This window comes from Sciurus vulgaris (genome assembly GCF_902686455.1).
Source record: "Sciurus vulgaris genome assembly, chromosome: 12".
Classification (NCBI taxonomy): domain Eukaryota; kingdom Metazoa; phylum Chordata; class Mammalia; order Rodentia; family Sciuridae; genus Sciurus; species Sciurus vulgaris.
The window spans coordinates 72,773,400-72,792,439 of record NC_136473.1 but is presented as its reverse complement, the minus strand read 5'-3'; the positions used below and the strand labels follow the sequence as shown (position 1 = coordinate 72,792,439).

The following is a 19,040-nucleotide window of genomic DNA, read 5'->3' as shown; positions in this document are numbered from 1 at the left end:
TGAGTTACCCTTTCCATTTCTACTGCAATTTTTGTCCACATTGTTTTCTTCGATACCACTGTCCTGAAATCATTATTCTGCCCACTAGCAACATTTGTTATTGAATTACACCTTTCATTTCAATATCTGAATTCCATTTCTCTTTCATAAAACCCACCCTAGTGTTAGTGTTAGAGGGAAGGCCATATGCACAAAACAAAGTAGATATGAAAATTAGTTTATTTTCTACTTAACTTTCAATAATGAGAAGAAACACAGTAGTCTGTCTCATATAGAACATTTATAATACATAACAATCCATAAAGCCTCATGGTGAGGTAGGAACAGCTTTGGAAAATAACACAGTCAAAAAACATACAAAAAGTTAGAAGTTAGGTAAAATGTTGCAGCACTAAAAGACAGTTTATCTGTATCTGCATTTAATGAGATGATAACTGCATTTAACTGCGCCATATCTGGCCCAAAAGACAGGCAACAGCAGACACAAAAACAACACAATTATGAAAGTTTCATTAAGAATCACAGAATACACGGATACACTTCATTGTGCTGTTTCAAGGCAGAACCATAACATGGCAATTTGGGTCTTTTTATATATAACCACATATTAATTGTATGTTACATTCCCTTCAGCATCTTTTTGCCAAAGCCACTGAACCATAAAATTTTTGGTTTAAAACTTTAAACTGAATAACATACAAAAGGCTCTTGTGCCAGTGAAAATGACTGCTAAACATTCCAGAGCTTGTTAGTGAAACAAATTAGCATCACCACATACTGGTAGAGCTACATCAAAATAGTGCTATTACAATTCCCATTTCAGAGACACAGAACACTGTATGACACAGTTTCAATTTAAACAACAAACAAACAAACAAAACCCTCCACCTTCCCAAGAGTTTTAACACTGTTTTATCACTTAACTGAAACTCAGTATTAAAATAAATATTTTTAAATTGTAGAATTACTCTCCATATTTGTGTATATGTGAACATCTTAAGACAGCAGGTTAATGACATGTTTATCATTCAAATGATATCTGCTTATAAACAGTAAAAATCAACTCAATACCAGTTAACCTACTAAATATTTCACATTAGGATTAGGTTCCATAGGTCTTTTCCCTCAAAAATACAAAATTGAATTTTAACAAGACACAAATATGTTAACGTAGCCTTCTACCTAGTGTGATTTTCCAAGGTGCACTTGATGGAAATTTTTTCCTATTCAAATCACATACCTTAGGATAAAATTATTCAGCATTTTGTTTTCTAAAGTGTACATACAGCCAAATTTTAGGATTTTTATTTTTCAGGTTCTAGTCCAAACTTACAATGTAGATACCTTCCAGAAAAAAATATACAAGCTAAAAGTTAACAGAGAATTAAATCTCTCATCACTAAGGCTGCATTTGGCTTGGAAAAATTCCTGGTAGGTTTTAAATCAGGCACATGCAGCACCTTCTCAATAAAATTGACAACAGACAAGTTTCTAAACATTCTACACTGATCTTGCTCGAATATAAAAGAACCAGTAGGAGAGATGCAACTTCTAAAACTGATGAAGTGTTATAAAACAGCATATTTAAATAATGGGTATAAATCTCCCAATAATCCAGGGTATTTCTTGCATTTTCTTTCAGGAAGGAATAAGCTATTTTGAAAAAGACACTTAAATCCCACAACATTTAAATATAAAAGCATGTCTTTTTTTCTTAAAGATAATGCTAATATAGCTAAAAATGGGTTAGAAAGTGCATTGTAAAGAAATAAATAATTCTCTGCTAAAACTCAAAAGGTGTCAGTGCCCTCTGATTTTGCTATGACAAAGTCCTTTGAAAAAAAAGAGTATCCTATGGTACCACTTTGTTACATACAAGCAACTTAAAAATTATGGAAAGTGAAATAACTAAAACCTAAAAGACTATCCCATCAAAGCACTTTAGAAAAATTAAAAAAAAAAAAAAAAAAACCCTCATCCCATGTTCATATACCATTTCTAAAAATTCTCACTCTGGTGATGTCTTCTACTTAGGTGTTATACCACCTTTAAGAAACAGACCCCAAACGGAACATTGTAAAGAAAACCCCATTGAATGTAATATATTTTACCAGTTATCCTATTGTATCATTGCTAAAATGTTTAGATAAAAAATTGTTTTGAGATCTTAATAAAACGTTCTGTAAAGTGTTAAATCAGGAATGTACATGATACAGTAAAATTTGCAGCTTTCTCTTGTTCACCTAGATAGATTGCTCAATTTCAAGTTAAAAAGAAAAGAAAAAAAATCCTTTTTGCAAAACTCAAAGCAACTACTAGGTAAAGAAATGAATTACACAATATCAGATAAGAGTATTAAAAGATCAAGATGTATTGCAAATTGGCAGGTTATGGTTTGGCCCATCATAGTATATGTGAACTTACAAACTATGTTACTAAAATTACCTCATTCTCATTGGAAAAACCAGCTGTTCTTAAATAGACCCATTGCCAGCAACAGGCATATATTAGGGGAAAAACACCATCTACAACGCAAGATCACCTCTTTAAAAAAAACGTCATATTCTAACACTTTCATCTTAAGACCTATTAAGCAATGAATTATTTTAAATCCCAAAAGGTAGCCATCTCAAAAGTAGTAAGCTATAAAAGTTACTGAAGTAGTCAGAATACCTTGTTTCTAGAAAAATAGAGCTATACATGATAACTGATATTAATATTCATTCTTTTGAGGACAAAAATCATTTTCTTCACAAAGCAGAATCCCTCTTCTATCAAGAAAAATATAACTTAAATAACTTTAAAATATTTGTGTTGGATTTGAAATCTATCGCAATAATCAAATAGCCAAGAACAATTTCCTGGATGGAAAGCATGACATCCTGCAAAATAAGCCACTGGTCTAAGAACTAAGCAATGTCAAGAAATGATAACTTACAGAATCTCCAATTTTCCCTTATTAATTTTGCTAAGAATTCAATATCCAGATTGCATTAACCATCTTTCTTTTCTCTCAAGTTAGTGGCTCTTGGCAAAGCACAAGCACTAAATGGTTGTACTCAAAAAGCTGTTTAAATCCATTCATGATTAGTCACCATGAAATGCCTTTAACTTCAAATTTTTAAACACCCACAATTTAAAAGATTACATTATAGCTTACATTTTGCAAGCTAAGATGAAGTTAAAATCTTTAAAAATATTTAGGTATTTTGTGAGTAAACTTTCAGCTCTATGTTTCTAATACGAATCTTTCAAAGAAAGTAATGCTGGTGAACATGTTCATGTTTTAGGCTAACTTTGGTAGAATAAAGGAGTTGAAATTCTCAAAATAACTTTACAGATGTAGTATGAACATTAACATACAATAATGCAAGTATTTAGTAAAATTTCTTCCCTGCTCTTACTTCCTATTTGGCCTATTATGTGTAAACTCTACTTCAGTTTCCTAATTACCTCACTGTTTATTGGATTAACACTCAGCAATATAGAATATGGAATAGAAACTGATCTTATTTTCTGCTCATAGCCATGAGTCACTCTTAAAATATGCTGCCATTATACTATGTAATGATTTCAAAGGGCAAGTAAACATTACCCAAAACATCAATGGAAACAAACTTGCTGAAGATTTTACAGGTCTACCAATTATAATCCTAACAAAATATAACAATGGGGGGAAAGAAAAGCAGAGAAATTCCAGTAACAATTTTTAATTTATTTATCCCCCTAATTTTTATCATGGGAAAACCGGAAATCAAATGTCATTATGTTATATAAGGTTTATACTTACTTTAAACAAAAATGTAACATAGTGTTAAAACTGGCTTTCAAAAATTGTTACAGCATAGCTGTACTCTGCACTAATAATCACAAAGTTGTAATATAGAACTCTGTTATGCAGTCCCATTATGTTCTTACAAAAATAGAATTAAACTGTGTGACCAGACAAGGACTTCAATTATACTACTTGGCAAACTTAGAATTTCAATGGAGTCTTTTTCCTCTTGCAGTTTAAAGCAAAAGTCAAATATCACATCTTTTTCAAGACTCACAAAGATGATTCAGGTTGCTTGTTTGGCACTTTTTTAATCTCTATCACAACAGCAGGGATGTTTTCAACTTTAGTCCTCCTGGGCTTCTTCTCTAGATTGTCACTAAGTTCTAAACAAGAAATGCTAACTGTCGGGCCCTTTTCTGCATCCTTTCCAGAATGGGCTGGTGGCCGTGTTCCACAACATTGCTTCAAAGCACACTGAGTCCTGCAGGCAAGTTCACATGGGACTACACTTGCATTAGAGCCTACACTAGCAAATTCAGGCTGAATGGTAGTAGCATGAATTCCGTGATTATGAAAAACGCCTTTAATGGTCTTAGCCACCTGCATGTATGATGCTGGGTCTTCGCATTTTATGTGAGCAGTGGCAATGATTCTGCTTCCAGCAAGTTGCCAAACATGTAATTCGTGAACTTCCTCAACTCCTTCAACATCTTGAAGTTCTTTTATCAAATTTCTGATATCAATTTGTTTAGGAACAGTTTGTAGAAGAATAAGAGCAGATTCCTTAAGTAATGGGTAAGTTGTGTAAAGTAGTATACAAACCATTACAATACAAAGAGTTGGATCTAAATATAGCACCCAGCAAGGACCAGCCTCATGAACTGATGCATGAGTACTATTAATTATTTCTACAAATGCTTTGCAGGGATCAGGGAAACATGGGTTCACACAAAAATCCCCTTCAGAACAACCTTTCCAAGAAAAGTAAAAGAGCAAGGCATTTACTACTACAATCACTGAACCCAAGGCATCTCCAAGGACATGCAGAAAAACTCCACGCATGTTAAGTTGCCCAGCCCTATCTTCTTCTTCTTCCAATTTCATATCGTCCGGTTCTCTGATAAGATTCCCATTCACTTGTACTTCCACTGCATCATCACTTCTGGATTTTTCTGCATCTACAAAGGAAAAAAAATTTTATCAAATACATTTGAAGTGTTTTTATATAAACATCCTTTTCTAACTCCTTGCAAGTGGTGAAGAAGGTAAAATTTTTGTAAAACATAAAAATGTGCTCAGAGCAATTTAATATAAATTGACATTCTGGGAACAAGCCAGGACATAATGGCCAGGGCTAAATTAAGTCATTAAAATACTGCTTTTCCACTCTCCTAACCACCCTCCCTCGCCTCCTAAAAAGTGTATCTTTTCTATGGGGGCGGGGATCCTGAAAACATTCTGCTGTACTTTTCTGGCATATACAAAGGAAAACACAAAATTAAGGATTATCATCCATTAAATGCAGCTGTGGATAAATCTACTGATAAAAATGCCTGATTTGACACTGGACTTGCTCTACCATCATTGAGGTAGATTCTGTGAGAATAATACCAGTTTGTACTTGTAAAGGTTCATCAAGAATACAAAAGGTCTTAGTAGAGAGGGTTTAAAAACTGACAAATCAACAATTTAATCAACAATCACTGAGACTATTAGTAAAGTTGGAATTAAATGGTCACTACCTACCCTAAAAGCTTTTAAGTACTGATTTTTTTTTAAGGTATTACACACCAGAGTAGCTTAAATTTTCTTTAGAATAACACCATGCCAAGTGAATGAGAGAAAAATCCAATATTAATTAGACCTTTTCACAATGCACAACTAGAACTTCACTAACATGATATCCTGCATTTGAAAAAGAAAATTGTCTCTGTAGTATGATACAACCAGGTAAATAAATACATATGGGGGAAGATAGAAGGAAATAGCCAAACTTAATATCTTTGTGCTTGAGTAGTACTGACTCATTCCTTTTTCCAACGTCTATTTTCCATATTTCCTTCAAGAGTACTTATGTTTAGAATGAAAAGCCTTCATTAAAAATATAAGATGAACGCATTAGCATCACTTTTATTTTAGTACCATTATGAAAAAAGTCCTAAGGAAGTAAATGTTAAACATGTCCCAACTGGTCCCTAAGCCTGTGCTTTTCGGGATTAGGTGTCAATTAAGTGAAATACACACTGCCCTTCATAAAAGAAACCTTTAACCGGGGTTTATACGCTCTGAATGCATCATTATGAAACTTGAATGGGCATAAGAACTACTCTGGAGGAGGGAGGGTTCCTATACCCAGCAACTAGGACGAACTGGGAGTTTTGTGTGTTTCCCAAGAGGGCAAAGAATGGAATTGGAAAGCCTTTCTGACCCTGTTCTCAGCACAAGCAGCCAAGTCTCTAGGAAAAAACCTGTAAAGACGCCTAAGCGCGGGTGCAGAGTGGGTGGGATGAGTGTCCCCCGACTCTCTTCCTTCCCTCAGACCCACAGTCCCTCCTGCTTGTACTCCCGATCGCGCCCCCAGGCTCCCTCCGCAGGACCAGAAGGGGCGAGTGCGGGACACCGACCGGAGCGCGCGAGCACCAGGGGGCGTGCGGGCCATCCCGCCGGGGGCCGGCGAGGGTCTCGACTGCCCAAACCAACCACCTGCGGCGGCGACTTTCTCTGCTCACCTGCCGGGTCCAGTTTCAGCCCGTTGGAGTTGCTGGTATTGGCCACCAGGGTGTTGGTCTCCTCCTGGTCTGGCCCGGGCTCGCCCGGGGCCACGCTGACATCGTTGTCCCCGGCGCGGTTGCTCTTGACGCGGACCCCTTTGGGGAGGCCGTGGCCGTGGCCGTGCCCCCCGTGCGAGTGGCCGTGGCCGGAGTCCTGGCTGAAGCCGCTGTGGTGGTGGAAGAGACAGAGCCCCAGCACGTTCACCAGCAGCCCGGCCACGCCGACCCCCAGGACCACCAGCGGCTGCTGCATCTCGTGCGGCTCGATGAAGCGCTCGATGGCCTCCAGCAGGATGGCGAAGCAGAGGCCGGTCAGGAAGATGGCGTTCACCAGAGCCCCCATCACCTCGGCCCGGATCCAGCCGAACGTGTTCTTCTGGGTGGCGTGGGTCCGCCGGGCGAAGCGCTCGGCCACCAGCGCCACCACGAGCGCCAGCACGTCCGACAGCATGTGGAAGGAGTCGGAGAGCATCGCCAGCGACGAGGTCACCCGGCTCACCACCACCTCCAGCACCATGAACATGAAGGTCAGCATCAGCATGCACAGCAGCCGGCCCCGGTTCCGACCCCAGCACCCCATGGCTGCGGCTCGGCGGCCAGCCGCGGGCGGCCGGGCGACTCGGCAGGCGGCGGCTAGGCGCCGAGGGTCGGCGACCCGGCGACCGCGGAAGGCGGGCGGCGCGGGGCTCTCACGGCCCGCGGCGGGCCGCTCGGGAAACCGCTGCGGGGCCCCCGCGGCCGCACGGGGGCGAGCCCGGGGTCAGGCCGCCGCGCCCCGCGCCTGCGGGCGTCCTCGGCCCGCCGGCCGGCGGCGCGCAGCTCCTCAGGCGTCCGTCCTCCGAGCCGGCGCCGAGGCCCCGCTCGGCCCCAGCAGCCCCCACACCCGCACCGGGGCGGAGGCGGCGGCAACGGCGGCGGCGGGGGGCTGGGGCTCCGGGAGCCAGGGGACCCAGAGCAGGCGGGTGGCGGACGAGGGCGGCGGGAGGCTCCGCGCTGAGAAGGCTCCGAGCATCTGAGGGCTCTCCTGGCTCGTCTCCTCCGCTGTGGCTGTGGACTGAGGAGCCCACGGCTGAGGCGCTAAAGAGGCGGCAGCCACAGCCGCTGCACTCGGCCCGGTTTCGGGCGCCTTCTTCGCCCCCCCGCCTTTGCAGACGGTTTACAAAAAAACTTTGCTTTGCACTCGGAACCCCCGTTTTCACACGGACCCGAGCGTGACAAGGCCTCGGCGCCCCGCCCCTCAGACCCGGCACGCTTTCCCATTGGCCAGCAAGCCTCACGACAGCCGTCGCATCCCGCCCATCCGCGCTCGCTACTGGATGGAGACGCGGAGGGGCGGGGGCGGGGCGGGGTCTGGGCTCCAACCGATGGAGGCGGGGCCTTTCCCTCCAGGAGCCGGGCGTGGGCCCGGGGCCGCGGCCGGGTGCAGCGGCGGGCGTCGTGGGGGAGGGTCCGGGGCGCGGGCCGCGGGCCGCGTGCAGCGGAGGGGGAGGGGCGGGTGGGCAGGCCTCCCCCACCCAGGGTGTTGCGGAGTCCTGCTTTCGGCTGAGCGGGTCCTCACAGCCCCCAGCACACCTGCGGGGGCCCGGCTGCAGACAGACTTTGATCCTGCGAGCCGAGTCCACGTGGGGGCGGGCCGCCGGGCGGCTGTGTGACAGACCCGCCACCTGGGAGGGGCCGAGAGCGGAGCCCCTGCGTGCGGGGCCCTCGGGTGCGTCCTCTGGGCAGTGGAGCCTGAGATTAGGCCACCAGACTCATAAACAAGTGCTGCACGTAACTTGTGACTCTCGGCTCAGCCCGGAGCTCAGAAGTTAGCCCTCAGGCGAGTGGCCTGAACCGAGAATCTGTAAAGGTTTCAGTAAAGCGAATTACTCCTATCACCACCTCCCCAGGAGCCCTTGTGTAAGTCAGGGATTTCTGTCACTGATTATCTAAGGACAGTTTAGGGAACGGACTTCAAGCAGGAGAAACCTGGGCTCTGGTCCTTGCCTTGTCGCTAGCCAGCTGCCTGACTTTGGCCAGTCTCCTAATCTCTCTACACCTGTTCATCTATAAAGTAAAGGACTGAACTAGTGGAACTCTTTAGATTCCTTCTAATGCTAAAATTCTGAAGGCTCTGTGATTTCACACTTTATTTACAGACTACAAGGAGCGGAACCCTGTGTTGGCTGATAGGAGGGGGAGGGGCAGCAAAAATACAAAAGAAAAAGCTGTCCAGGTGGAGGTAGAAAGTAAAAAATTTTAAGTTTACTATGAAGTTCTCTTCATGAATTTTGCTAACCCTAGTTTGGGTTGAATGTATATGTCTGTGGATATACGCACATGTATATGAGTGGCGAATAATCTGGAAGTGAAGACTTAGTAGTCTAAAGTGGGCTGGGAACTGGAATCAACAGAATGGCCTGAGGTCAACGAGAAGGCCTCTCCACTGAACAGGAGGAAGGACCCCCAACGGCTTCAGGTTGCTACAAGTGTAGTGCCCGCCATTGCCTTAAGATGCCTATGTAAGGCTTGTTTGGAGCTGTGCTGTTTTGCTGCTTTTTTTTTTTTTTTTTTCCTCCTTATTCCTCTATGGTTCTTGTGACTTGTATATGGTGTATTTGTCATCTCCCCATCTATGCTGGAGAGCCAGAACCTCATCCTCCGTTTCTGCTCTGCTGCAGGAGAAAAGAAAGGAGGAAAGTTTGCAAGACATTATAAAGGAAGAACTGACAGAATTTGTTGATTTATTGGGTATTGGAAGGGAGGAAAAATAGAATTCAACAAAGATAATTACAATGTTTCCAATCCGCCAAAGAAAATAGTGCCTTAGTAAGGAGGTTGGGAAGAGGGGTCAAGGTAGTTTTCAGGGGGAAATACTGAGCTCCGATTTTAAATGTTGATTTTGAAGTTAAGTGTAGATACAGACAGTGCTAAGGCCTGATTTGTGGGTTTTAGGACCACCAATCTCCCCTCTTTTGATGCAGACAAGTGACATTTTTCTCTGAGCATATGTAAACACAGCTTCAAACCTCCCAGTGAACCCAACTATACAGAAATTGGGGAACCACTCATGGTTAAAATGTTCTCATGGGAATGGCCAGGGGGCAACTGGAGGACCATTTTGCTTCTACTAGAGGCTTCTGTGCATTTCCCCCAAATGCAGGAACTTGATACCCAAAGAAGAACCAATAAGGAGTGCAAAAGGCAGACTTGCTTCACAAACAGGGTAGCAGTCTTTCAATAAACAGGCTAAATTGGGAGATGTTTATTCCCATGTAAAAAATCAGGCTCTTACATTCAATTCAGTTGCCACTTAAGAGAACCTACTTTGTGCACACATTTAAGCCATTTTCCAAACAATGTGCTTTATTCCCTCATAACCTGGTGGGGGCAGGGGACACTACATTCTCCAGGTTGTCAGAGAAGTCATAATCATGTGCTCCAGAGAGAGTAATATTTATAGAGCAGCAAAACATTTCAGTCAAACCAACCTTCCTTCCCCCTAGCATTGTGTGGGCAAAATACTTTTGTAACTTGACTACTAAATTTCTTCCTTTTCAGCTGGTTATCCTAGGAGTTTTGGCACAGCCACAGGTGGGTTAAAATAAAGGGACCATACCATTATTCACCAACACCCCCAGAGGCTGTGACCCCAGGTTGAGAAAGATGGCTTGATTTTTTTTTTCTTCCTAATTTTTGAGAAGTCGCCTGATATCTTGCTTAGTATCCAAACTGACTAAACACAGCATACTTTGAAGATGAGAGAATATTGTTCCTTTTTGGAAAGAGACTGCCAATTTGAATGCAAGTCAAGTGCTTAATACACACCCTACAATCTAAGCCCTCTGGCCCTTTCCTTGCTCTCAGTGAAAGTTTGAAAGAATCTTGTAGGATTCGTGTAAAAGCTGTCAGGCACAAACCTCTGAATTTTGCTTATCAAAAATCATGAGTGTATAAAGCTGTGCCTTGCGTGGAAAGAGAGGAGAACAAAACCATGTGAAAACCAGGTTGTATTTGGCTTAGTGTATTTAGTGTTGTATTTGGCTTGTATTTAGTGTTGTAGTTGACACTAAATCACTTCTAATGTTCAATTTTAAAGCAAAACTCATGGGAAAATAGAGGTTTTGGTTTTGGGGTTTGTTTGTTTTTTTTTTTCCCTTTTTTTGTTTTTTGGAACACACCCAAATGATTCTTGCAAATATGAACTGAAATCTCCAGCAACAATACAAGGACCAAGGTTTGTTTGGGATTTTTTTTTTTAGCTGCTCCTAAAGGAACAAACAGTAGAACAAAGAATAAACAAGTAACAATGTAGTAATAAAACCCAGAAACAGCACAAAAGGTCTCAGGGGTATAAGGGAAACCATATGAAAGAAATGGCTCAGAGCAGGAAACCCATATGCAAGCAAAGGAGAAACAGCAAGTGTGGAGAATAGAATTGCTCAGTGACAGGCCCAGGACAGTCCCTGAGCTTTTTCTATGGGTTGGTTAAGCTAAAGAATGGCAGGTAAAGACTAGCAGCAAAGGGAAACTCATTTTTCTTGGACACTGAAAATTGGATCTAACTGTTCTCCAGTCATGTCTGAAAATTACCTCTAGAACCAAAAGCACTGACATCTATACAGTAAGACTCATTGACTTGTGAGTTTCTTAGGTGCCACATTACTTAATAGCAGAAATTGTTGATGACTCAGGAGACAGTATATATCTATATCTATACCTATGTCTGTCTCTATCTATATATAATGATTTGTTGTACATGATGATGCATTTATACATTTTGATAGATCATACATAAATGGAGTGTAATCTCTCATTTTTCTGATTATACATATTGTAGGATCACATTGGTCATGCAGTCATGTATGTTCATGAGGTAATAATGAGTGTTTCACTCTACTATATTCTTAAAGTTTAGGCTGACTGTCCAATATTTATTTCAAAACAAGAAGAGCTCTTCTATTCTTAGGAGATCATAATTAAAGCACAAAGTATTGAAATTTTAAAAAAGAATAAAATTTCAAGGCATGTTTTTTGACTCTCCCATTACTTGCCTACAAAGATGATGCCGACCAGTGGACCCTTTGAAAGCATCACATACTTAATGAGTTTTAGGACGATAGAAACTTCAGGGACCTAGTTCTTAAAAGTCACTGTGTGCCTGCAGACAAGTTATTAAACCTCTCTGGGCCGTAATTCCCATATCTTTCCAGTGAGGGGTTGTAAGAGCTGAGGGGTTGGTTGTAAGAGGTGAGTAAAGGAGGTACAGCTGACTGACTGATATTCTCACGTGAAGCCTTTCAGGCCACCTGTACTTTGTTGTCTGTGAATCCTGCACTGAGTTCTGGCAAGTTGAGAACCTGTGTGGTTACCATTTACCTTTGGGAAACTCACTCTCATGGACTCAAAAAAGGACTTATTTGCCAGCCAGCTACTCAGTTGATTCAGTTTCTCTGGCTCCAGGGATGAGCTCACTGCATAGAGCCTCCCTACCTCCTGTCTAGTGGGCAGGGTCTCTCAGAACAGTCACATGTGGGACAGAACCAGACCACAGGAGTTGGGCCTTCTGTGGAGGGGAGCATTTCCAGTGTCTCTTCTAGGCTGTAAAAATATCTGCCTAACTCCACACATCCACTGTGACCTCCTGAGTTCTACTTTGTTTAGCTGATACAGTGACCTTACAAAACCCAGAGCTGGTTGTTGCAAAAACATAGGTCCTCCACCACTACTATCAAGCAGAGACCCTTTGGTGGCTTCCAGTACTCCGAGGAGAAGAACCAAACTTGGATGCACAGGTCTGGGCATGGTTGGGTCCTGGCTGTCCTCCCCACTCTCATGACATCACTCCACCCAACAGAACTAGCCTTTCTGACTCCCATGAATCCAGTTTGTGCACATACTGTTCCCTCTCTTGGGACACTCTTCCTGCCCCCCTTCCTCACATCAATTCTTGCTCATCCTGCAGCTCTCAGCTCAAGGGTTACTTCCTCAGGAAGTCTTCCCTGACCCCTCTGACCAGTTCAAGTCACTGTAGTACAAATTTTTCAGCTCATTACCCTGCTCTTGGTGGCACTGAACAAAGATGCAATTTTGCATTAAACTAAATATTTAATAAGATTGTAAACTCTGTGAGGGTAAGGACAATGTGTGCTTTTGCTCACCTTTGTGTCGCTAGTCAGGCTGGCATTTTGGGTACACAGTAAATATTTGTTGACTGAATGAATGTTGGCAAATTACCATTCTCAACTTGGTAATCCATGCATTCCTTCCACAGATCCTTATTGAACACCCAAGGTTCCCTGTCCACACAAGGACTTGAGAATCAGATGCCCCATTTCTTCTGGACAGACTAGAAAACACCATGACATAGTCTCATGAATTAGCTCACCTTTTTTCAGTTAGGGTAGCACCCTTTTGTTGTGATATTACCTCACACAAGATGCAATTAACTGATTAAAACTGGGACCCAGGGCTGGGGTTGTGGCTCAGTGGTGGAGCACTTGCCTAGCATGTATAAGGCACTGGGTTTGATTCTCAGCACCACATATAAATAAATGAATAACATAGAGGTCTATCAACAACTAAAAATATATTTTAAAAAAACAAACTGGGACCCATCTGTAGAATCTGCCATGATAACTCTATAGGTTCTCATAGTTTTCATTCCTTTTTGAGCTTCACAATGACCCTCTGATGTTTGAAAGGCAGATTCTACAGATCATGGATGGAGACTCCCATGAAATAAAAAAAAAAATTGTTCTGAGTTTGTGAGTGCAAAGCCCTAACTGCACAGGAATGTTTATTTTAACTTCATACCTAAATTTGAGAGGAACAAACCAAGTTTAAGGCTCAAGACCTCATATGCACATACTTCTACAAACTCTAAAGCTCATCTCAGTTCTAAAAGTTGATGATTCTATGATTCTTTTATTAATTTGTAATTACTATAAGGACTAAGGGGAAGTGGCCTACTTGTGAGTGACACCTCTTTAACAGGTCACTCCAAGGTCTGATTCTCTAGTGATGTGTTCCAAAATTGGGTCCTACTCACAGATAATTCTGTTGGGTGAACTAGTTAATTGTTCTACCTACTGCATTTATCCATTTCTTATTTTCAATTTTTTTTTTTAACAAGTGGAATGTCTTCCAAAGGGCCCAGTGAAAATATTGTCTTCTCAGTTAGTCAGGTGCTTCTCATTCTTTAACATGCACTCAGATCACCTGGGAGACTTATTAAAGTGCAGATTCTGATTTTCTGCAGTGGGATCTGCAATTCTGCATTTCCAATAAGCTCCAAGTCACACAGTCCCCAGGTTACATTTTGAGTGACCAGGTAATGTAAGCTTACACCTTTCTTTCTTCCTTCTTTCTTCTTTTCTTTCTTTCATCTTCCATTCTTTCTTTTTTTATTGGAGAGGCATATCACTGTGCTGCTGAGGCTAACCTCCAACTTCTGGGCTCAAGTGATCCTCCTGCTTGAACTCCCGAGTAGCTGGACCATAGGTGCCACTGTACCCTGTTCATAAGCTTTTTAACCCTAGAAGGAGGATAGTGTATGAAGTTATTTCCCAGGGGATGGGGACAACCTCAAACTTAAAAAGTCATTCATTTTACTTTTTTTTAATTCATGCCTTATTTGAATTTATTTTCAGATGAACATATATTACCTCTATATTAAAATTTTAATTGAAATCAAATGTCTTGTCCTTGTAGGAAAGCACTCCTTAAAATTAATCAAACTCCAGGTGCAAATTAGGATTTCAGTTTTTGCTTATCCTGTGTGAGAGAAAGTTACTTTTCAGCTTTTAAAAACATTTTTGTTGGGGTTGGGATTGTAACTCAGTGGTAGAGCACTTGCCTAGCCTGTGTGAGGCACTGGGTACGATTCTCAGCACTGCATACAAACAAACAATAAAGGTTCATCAACAACTAATAAAAATATTTTTTTAAAAAGACATTTTGGGGCTGGGGAGATAGCTCAGTCGGTAGAGTGCTTGCACTGCAAGCACAAGTCCCTGAGTTCGATCCCCAGCACCACAAAAAAAATAAATAAATAAATAAAGGACTGGGATGTAACTCAGTGATACAGTGCCCTTGGTTTAAAAAAAAAAAAAAAAAAAAAAAAAAACTGAAAAAGACATTTTGTTGTTCTGACTAGCTTTAATGGCCCAGAAGCCTGATGGGTTGGGCTGAGAACTCAGAGTACCACTGAGGGTCTCTTGCCCCCAAACCTTCCATTATCCAGCAGGAAATGCCTCGTCAAATCCTCACAAGAACCCTAAAAGACTACATGAATAAAAGGTTGTACCAAGAACATCAGCAGCAGTAGTCACCAAGTAGGGCATGTGGGAGGTGAGAAGAAAGACATTTCTCTTTGGCTGCCCGCTCATTCTAGAGGAAGAGAGAAGGTCTAACTTCCTCCCAGCCATCTCTACAGACCACTCCCAGTGAGCCCTTGATATTGACTTTACTTGTACTTTTTGCTGGCTTCAAGATTTACTCCATCATAAGGTCAGAGTTGACCATCTCTAAAACTCAAGAGAGACATTGCTTGGTCCCCAAAGTGCCATTGCCCTCGAAGAGACCACAATCAAGACAATGGGGAATTGTGCTTCTAGTAGTTGCTCCTGCCAGTGCCTCCAAATCTTAAGTGCAGTTCTCTAATGGAAACCCGCGTCTGCTAACCAGGAGCAAATAGAGATTGTCTTAGCTCTCAATTGCCTCCTGTTATGCAGTCTCGGAAGATGGAAGAGCTAAGCCTAATGGAAACCAGAGTCTGGCTTCTTCTGAGATGAGAAGAAGGATGAGCTATTAAGTATTCCTTTCTGTTTCTGTGGTCCATGCCTCCAGCATCGTTCATAGCAATTATGTGAGCATTTCCTACCATGGCCCCCATTCCCCTGCTCCAATCTATTTTACATGGTGCTTTCTGATTAACATTCCCATACATCAATATTCATGCTGCTCTTGCTCAAAAACTCGCCATGGTTTCCCAATACCCATAGAAGAAGGCATACCATTTTATCCAGGTATTTAAAGAATCCTGAATATGACCTTAACCAGTCTATCCAAAATCCTCTCTCACAATTTGTTGTAATTTAGATATGAGGTGTCCTCCAGAGGCTCATGAGTGAGATAATGCAAGAATTTTCAGAGGTGAAATGATTCGATTATGAAAGGTGTAATCTAATTAGCACATTAATCCACTGATAGGGATTAACTGAGTGGTAACTGTAGGCAGATGGGGTGTGCGGGAAGAGATGGGCCTAGGGGAGTGCCTTTGGAGTATATATTTTGTTCCTGGTAAGTGGACCTCACTGTCTGCTTCCTCGTTGCTGTGTCCTGAGCTGCTTTCCTCCACCACACCCTTCACCTTGATGTTCTGCTTCACCTCAGGCCCAGAGCAATAGAGTCAGCCTTCTATGGACTGAGACCTCTGAAACCATGTGCCCCCCAAAACTTTTACTCCTCTACATTGCTCTTTTCAACTTTTTTGTTCACAGTGGTGAAAAAAAAAAAAAAAAAAAAACTGTCTAATGCACTGCTCCTCAATACAAGCTCTCCACTGAAGTCAGTATAATTTGAGTGAGTGGTCTAAGTTACCTAATGGCTCTGTGCCTCCTTTTTCTCAATGGTGACCAAAATAAAAATCTATCTCATTTAGTTGTGAACTAGATGAAATATACTACACACACACACACATACACACAGCCTAGGACAATGTCTGGCACATAAAAGAAGCCTATAATAGGTCGAATAGTGTCCTCTACCAAGACATGTCCATGTCCTAACTCCGGGAAATTGTGAATGTTACCTTATTTGGAAAAAGGGTTCCTTGCAGATATAATTAAGGATCTTGAGATGAAGAGATCATCCTGGAATATCTAGGTGGGCCCAAAATCCAGTGACAAGTGCACTTAGATGCACAGGGGAGATTAAACAAGAAGAGAAGGCCCTGTAAAGATGGAGAGATCAGAGTAAGGCAGCCAGCAGTTAAGGGATGCCAGCGGCCACTGCGAGTTGGAAGAGGAGAGCAAAAAATTCCCCTTAGGCCTCAGAAGGCAGCACGGCCCTTCCAACAGCTTGATTTTAGACTTTCTGGCATTCCAAAGTGTGAGATAATAAATTTGTGTGTGTGTGTGTGTGTGTGTGTGTGTGTATGTGTGTGTGAGATGGGGAATTAAACTCAGGAGCTCTCTACCACTGAGCTACACCCCCAGCCATTTCTTATTTTTTATTTTGAAAAAGGTCTTACCCAGTTGCCTAAGCAAGCTGATAATCCTCATGCCTCAATCTCCCAAGTCACTGGCATTACAGGTGTATGCCACTGTGCCCAGCAATTTCTATTGTTTTTAAACTATAAAGTTTGTGTTAATTTGTTACAACAGCCATGAGAAACTAGCACAGGGCCCATTAGATATTTTACTATTACAAATCCCAAACATATTTTTCCTTTTCCCCTCAGCATTTTTTATATCATTGTTTCTCTTCAAGTGTCTTGCATAGTACCTTTCAATTAAACGTAATGATTGATTGAGTGAAGGTATGAGTGAATAAATGACTGAAAAGCATACCCCTACGACCTGTCTTGATGCTGTATTCCCCAAAATAGCTTTTTCCAAATTTTCTCTTCCAAAAAATCCAGAATAAAGTGACAAGAATACACAAACACACACACAAACAGCGACAAGAACACTCATGACTAGCACTGTCATTTGCTGCCCCATAATGCACTCTGTTTGTGTGTTTCTCTCCCCCTTCCTCAAAGATTGTTGAGGACAGATCTGGGCTATCTATTTTATCTTTCTGTACCCCCAGGACCTAGTACATGGTAGTGACTCTAGTTTATGACAATAATAATCCTATTGTCAAAAGTTGTCCACTGATTTGTTACTCATTCCATGGTTTCCCCAGGCCCTAGCATGTGTTGTGTCCTTGCCAATGGTAGGAGTTTGCTCCATGTGTCAACTGCCTTTCCCAACTGCCACTCATCCTGTCAGTCCCAATGTATTTCAAATATACATCGCAAATGAAAGGTGAGTTGAACAAGCCTATCTGATCCTTCTGTTGGGTAGACTTGTGTGAAATAAGTAGGCTATAGGCCCGTGTCTGGAAATCTTTTCCTTCCCCACACAGAGATTTGGGCTTTCCTGGTGATTCTCTCAGTGGAATTGCTCTGTATTTGTTCACTCATGGGCCTGTTTTCTTCGGGACCCATGTGATCTTCATATTGGTTGGTGAAGCCAGCTCAGCCTAGCAACACCAGTCATTCTCCCCAGCTGAACCCCAGTTCAAGAATTCAGCATCTGACCACACCACTTGCTAATATGATGTCAGATTGACTGCAAGACAAAATGTCTTATTTCTGGACCCCAACTTAGTGACAATGTGACTTATGATTTTCTAACTTTTTGATGTACAAAAGCATTATATGCATTCAGGAGAAACTATACTTCCAATTTCAATTTTGATGTTTTCCCAGATGATCCACATGCGGTACCATAATGACTGGCGATGTGAGCTGCAGCTGCCAGTCAGCCACACAATCATGAGGGTAAGAACCAGGAGTCTACAGCAGGCTGTGTGCCTCAACCAGGACGTTTGGCAGGTTGGATGTGTGAAATGCATTTTACAATATTGCCAACTTATGAGGTTTGGGGGGACAAAACCCCATCCAAAATCAAGGAATATCTGTATTCTTAAGCTTCGAAAAGGTTTCAAGGAACACTCATGCACCTTTTACCTAGATTTATCTATTGTTAGATTTTACCCTGTTTCCTTTGGCCTTTGCACTTTCTCTCTTTGAACCATATGAGGATAAGTTACATAGATCAGGTATTTAGAGTATACTTTCTAAAAATAGGAATGTTCTCTTACATAACCACAGTGCACTTATTATCAACTTTATAAAATTACTTTGGCACTGTCCTTCCTTCAGTGTTGCCTAATAATGTCATTTATAGCCTCGTCCACCTGCCACTCCTGTGCAGCATCAAGTCTAGGGTCAGGACCACATTAAGCTGCCTTGTCCTTTCACCTCCTTTAATCTGGAATATTTCCACAACCTTTCTTTGCGTTTTATGGTACTGACATTTTTTAAGAATACTAAGAATACAATCCCCTCACCTTTTATTTTTTTAAATAAAATTTTCCTAGTTTGCTTTTCTCTGATGTTCTGTTAAGCATTCTTGGCTGCAATATTGCAAAATCAACATTGTACCCTAAGGGTGTCATGGCTAGAAGCGTTCATGTCCATCTGCCCCTTTCTGGTCATATATATTTTTATCACTCCTTCAAGGTGTTGCCCAATTTCCCTATGTATAATTAATTTTCTCCCTGGAACTCATAAGCAATCTTTGGGGGAGATGTAAGACCATGCAAATATCTTGTTCAGTGACATTCAGTTTAGCATCCGTGATTATATCTGCCTGGTCCCTACACTGAATGTCAAGTGGTGCTTTTCGGGTTCCAGTCATCTCTCTACGTTTACAGTCGACTTCAATTGTTCTACC

The 19,040-nt window shown here is 42.1% G+C and overlaps 1 protein-coding gene across 1 annotated transcript; it reads right to left on the bottom strand.

Annotated features, from left to right (window-relative positions):
- Nucleotides 1-200: 200 nt before the first annotated feature.
- Nucleotides 201-7,130, bottom strand: SLC30A1 (solute carrier family 30 member 1). Its single transcript, XM_079107919.1, has 2 exons — nucleotides 6,508-7,130; nucleotides 201-4,956 (listed from the first exon to the last, which is right to left on the bottom strand). The coding sequence occupies exons 1-2, from the start codon at nucleotides 7,127-7,129 to the stop codon at nucleotides 4,049-4,051; spliced, it is 1,530 nt and encodes a 509-aa protein (XP_078964045.1). The 5' UTR covers nucleotide 7,130; the 3' UTR covers nucleotides 201-4,048.
- Nucleotides 7,131-19,040: the final 11,910 nt, after the last annotated feature.

Bases quoted from the DNA above. Each gene is read 5' to 3' on its own strand.
- SLC30A1 (XM_079107919.1), bottom strand. From the start codon at position 7,129: ATGGGGTGCTGGGGTCGGAACCGGGGCCGGCTGCTGTGCATGCTGATG. The intron at 4,957-6,507 runs GTGAGCAGAGAA...TTTCCTTTGTAG, and splicing joins GCTGAAACTGGACCCGGCAG to ATGCAGAAAAATCCAGAAGT.